The sequence below is a fragment of the Bubalus kerabau genome, chromosome 2 (genome assembly GCF_029407905.1).
Source record: "Bubalus kerabau isolate K-KA32 ecotype Philippines breed swamp buffalo chromosome 2, PCC_UOA_SB_1v2, whole genome shotgun sequence".
NCBI classification, from domain to species: domain Eukaryota; kingdom Metazoa; phylum Chordata; class Mammalia; order Artiodactyla; family Bovidae; genus Bubalus; species Bubalus kerabau.
This window is the reverse complement of record NC_073625.1, coordinates 51,752,666-51,757,484: the sequence shown is the minus strand read 5'-3', so window position 1 is coordinate 51,757,484 and position 4,819 is coordinate 51,752,666. Positions and strand designations below refer to the sequence as shown.

Below are 4,819 nucleotides of genomic sequence, written 5' to 3'. Positions count from 1 at the left end.
ATATTGTCACCCTGCTAATTTAGCTTTTATACAGAGTACATCATGTGAAATGCTGGGCTGGATGAAGCACAAGCTGGAATCAAGATTGCTGGGAGAAATATCAATAACCTCAGATATGCAGATGACACCAGCTTTATGGCAGAAAACAAAGAGGAACTAAAGAGCCTTTTGATGAAAGTGAAAGAGGATAGTGAAAAAGCTGACTTAAAACTCAACATTTATGAAACTAAAACCATGGCATCTGGTCCCATCACTTCATGACAAATAGATTGGAAAATAATGGAAAGAGTGAGTCTATATTTTCTTGGGCTCCAAAATCACTGAAGATGGTGACTGCAGCCATGAAATTAAAAGACATCTGCTCCTTGGAAGAAAAGTTAGACAGCATATTAAACCAACCTAGACAGCATATTAAAAATCAGCGACATTACTTTCCCGACAGAGTCCATATAGTCAAAGTTACGGTTTTTCCAGCAGTCATGTATGGATGCGTGAGTTGTACCATAAAGAAGGCTGAGAGCTGAAGAACTGATGCTTTTGTACTCTGGTAGTGGAGAAGACTCTTAAGATTCCCTTGGACTGCAAGGCAATCAAACCTAAATGAAATCAGTCCTGAATAATCATTGAAATGACTGATGTTGAAGCTGAAGTTCCAATACTGTGGCCATGTGATGCAAAGAACTGATTCCTTAGAAAAGACCCTGATGCTGGGAAAGATTGAGGGAAGGAAGAGAAGTGTTTGACAGAGGATGAGATGATTGAATGGCATCACCAACTCAATGGACATGAGTTTGAGCAAGCTCCAGGAAAGGGTGAAGGACAGGGAAGCCTGATGTTATGCAGTCCATGGGGTCAGAAAGTGTCAGACATGACTGAGGGACTAAACAGCAACAGCAGGGCTTGTCCATATACTAGGAACTATTACCTGATTGCATGCGTGCAGACTTGGTCGCTTCAGTCATCTCTGACATCTTTGTGACCCCATGGACCATAACTGACCAGGCATAGCTCTCCAAGGCATTTTCCCAATAAGAATATTATAGTGAGTTGCACACCTCAAGGGGATCTTCCTGACCCTAGCATCTAACCCAGGTCTTGTGCCTTGGCAAGTAATTCAGTAGCACAGAGCCACCCAGAAAGCCCTTTTTAAAAATATATTTGCCCAATTTATACCAAATACTCTTTGGTTTATATCATTACTTGAAGATAACATTAAGTTTTAGAAAAACAATTTAGAAAATCTGGAATTTTACCTATTCCTCATTTCTTATATTGCAATGAAATGATTGTTTTTGAAAGAATAATTTTTATTTGCATTCCTCTTTATATAATTTTTTAAAAATTTATCAAATGGAAATTTTGATCAGTTCTAGATAAACAACTTTTCGCTCCTTGATAATATTTCTGTGGATTTAGTGTTTTTGTTTTTGTTCTTGTTCAGTCACTAAATCATGTCCGTTTCTTTGTGACCCCATGAACTGAAGTAGGCCAGGATTCCCTGTCCTTCTCTATCTCCACAGTTTCCTCAAACTCATATCCATTGAGCTGGTGATGCCAGACAATCACCTTGTTCTCTGCTGCCACCTTCTCCTGCCCTCATCTTTCCTAGCATCAGGGTTTTTTCCAATGAATTCTTACTGAATTACAAATACTTCAATGCAGTAATGATGATTAAGATGATTTAAGAGGGTGAGATGAGTAAGTTGAGTGGCCAAAGTTCATATCTTTACTATCCAGTTTCTTAATGACTTTTAGATCATTTTACTCAGGCTTATCTTACATACATAACACACTAGATGACATCAGAAAATGATGAATATAGGATAATATTATAATACTTTATAATCAATAGATTCACAGAAAAACAGAGCTTATCCTTCCTAAAAATTTAGAAATATGGATTTTAAGATTTGTGAAATGCAAGTATGCTCTGACTACAGGTTTAATAAAACAGAACACTGCTGCTGCTGCCGCTAAGTTGCTTCAGTCGTGTCCGACTCTGTGTGACCCCATAGATGGCAGCCTACCAGGCTCCTCTGTCCCTGGGATTCTCCAGGCAAGAACACTGGAGTTGGTTGCCATTTCCTTCTCCAATGCATGAAAGTGAAAAGTGAAAGTGAAGTTGCTCAGTCATGTCTGACTCTTCACGACCCATGGACTGCAGCCTACCAAGGCTCCTCCATCCATGGGATTTTCCAGGCAAGAGTACTGGAGTGGGGTGCCATCGCCTTCTCCGAAACAGAACACTACCAACTATCAATAGGTATATATAACACGTCCTGTTTTTATAAAAATATTAAAGAAGAAAATTCTTGTATTTATGATTGACAAATAAGAAAATTATACACAGGTATGTATACATACTCAGTTAAATGAACCCCAAAGATCCATATTTTGTATTTCCAAGTAGATTATTTATTGGTTGCCAACATCAGTCATCCATCAGTGCCCAAGCTAACAAATGCCAGGAAACATGCAATAGACATACTTATAAATAATAAATAATAAATATAAATAATAAATAATAAATTCTCTGAAATTCTTAAAGTTTGGGTGTATATAGGCCTAGGGAAATTTCAATTCTTCAACTGAATAACGTTGTTTCAAAACCATTCTTGGTAGCAGATGTTGGGTTACTAGAGCGAGTTTAGTAGAAGCTGGAGAAACCACATCTTCTAAAGAACAGTGGACGGTGACAGCAGCCAGACCCAAAGCTTCCGAAACCAGAGCCACATCCGTAGCCTCTGAAGCCCAAGCTGAAGCCCAGCGAGCGGAAGCTGCCGCATCCACAGCCACGGCCAAAGCCCAGGCCGCCAAAGCCTCCGCAGCCGTAGCCCAGGCCGCCGTAGTGGTCGCTGTAATGGCCCATGGTGTCAGGGGTGGGGAGTCCGGTTTGCTGATCAAGACCAGGTCCTGAGTGTGGGTGTCAGCACTGGCGGAGGGATGCTTATATACCCTGCTCACAACACGTGGTAAAACATGTGGTCATTCCCTTGTATCATTTGAAATTATGCATTTACTGGAGGTAAATTGTTAATCAGTTTGTTGACACAAGGAGAGGCACACACTCATTAAATTGCTTGAGCTTGCGTAACTGCCTAAAAGGTCTTTGAACTCATTACATTCTTTTTTGTTAGATAAAAAAAATTTGTCATCAAAAATCACAAATTTGTGTTGGCACAGTCACAAAGTAAAAATTTCCTGAATAGAATTCATTACTAAGCATATTGCATCATTCATATTTGATAGTGTTTTCTCATAAATTTTTTTCTCATTTCTCATTTTCATAGCACTCTTTGGATTGTTGTGTATTAATTCCACCTAGATTTATATACAATGATCAAAATTTTAAAATTTGAATCTATAAAATTCTTCAAATAAATGTCAAATTTATTTCCCATTTGCATGTATATAATATATACATATAATATAAAAATTCAATATGTACATATAATGTAAATATATATAATATATATGTATACACAAATGAGAAAACTATTTTGTTTTTACAAATGGCATACAAAGCATCCTTTCGGTTTATAAATATAGTAAAATTTATCTCAGGAGTGGCATGGATTTTTCTAAGGGAAAAAATTAACTTTCATAACTGTGAAAAACTTTTCACAGTCTGAAAACCATTATAAAATATTTCCTCACATCATATCCCTCTTTTCCAGAATGGACAATACCCAAAATACGGTCTAAAAATGCAGATGATCCTGGCTCTATACTTTACAGTCACTATCTTTCTTCTCTTCTCTTCATCATGATCCATGTCTCATTCTTTTTTTTTTTTAATTTTATTTTATTTTTAAACTTTACATAATTGTATTAGTTTTGCCAAATATCAAAATGAATCTGCCAAAGGTATACATGTGTTCCCCATCTCTTTAAATCTCACTCAGCATTCATTCCTAGCCATGCTACATTCAGCTAGGTCTTTTGCTCTTATCCACTTGCATTTTAATTGAGATATAAATGGCATATTATTGTCGTTTCAGATGTACAATGTAATCATTCAGTATTTGCATACATTGCAAAGAGATCACCATAATAAGTCTAGTTAAATTCATCACCACACAGAAGTTAAATTTTTTCCTGTGTTAAAACTATTAAGACTTGCTGTCTTAATAACTTTCAAATGTACAATGGTATCCCCATGACATCTGTTTTGTAACTTGAAGTTTGTAACTTCTGACCACTTTCACCAATTTTACCCACCCTTCACTCTTGCCTCTGCCAACCAACAACCTGTTCTCTGTATCTATGAGCTCAGATTTTTGTTTTTGCTTTTGTTTTTTAATTCCACACATAAGTGAAATAATATGATTATACAGTGGAAGTGAGAAATAGATTTAAGGGCCTAGATCTGATAGATAGAGTGCCTGATGAACTATGGAATGAGGTTCGTGACATTGTACAGGAGACAGGGATCAAGACCATTCCCATAGAAAAGAAATGCAAAAAAGCAAAATGGCTGTCTGGGGAGGCCTTACAAATAGCAGTGAAAAGAAGAGAAGCGAAAAGCAAAGGAGAAAAGGAAAGATATAAACATCTGAATGCAGAGTTCCAAAGAATAGCAAGAAGAGATAAGAAAGCTTTCTTCAGCGATCAATGCAAAGAAATAGAGGAAAACAACAGAATGGGAAAGACAGGGATCTCTTCAAGAAAACCAGAGATACCAAAGGAACATTTCATGCAAAGATGAGCTCGATAAAGGACAGAAATGGTATGGACCTAACAGATCAGAAGATATTAAGAAGAGATGGCAAGAATACACAGAAGAACTGTACAAAAAAGATCTTCATGACCCAGATAA

At 37.0% G+C, this 4,819-nt stretch overlaps 1 protein-coding gene across 1 annotated transcript; it reads right to left on the bottom strand.

Annotated features, from left to right (window-relative positions):
• Positions 1–2,647: 2,647 nt before the first annotated feature.
• LOC129644730 (keratin-associated protein 19-3-like) lies at positions 2,648–2,869 on the bottom strand. The gene has a single exon (XM_055570219.1). It carries the CDS (start codon positions 2,867–2,869, stop codon positions 2,648–2,650), a length of 222 nt encoding a protein of 73 aa, XP_055426194.1.
• Positions 2,870–4,819: the final 1,950 nt, after the last annotated feature.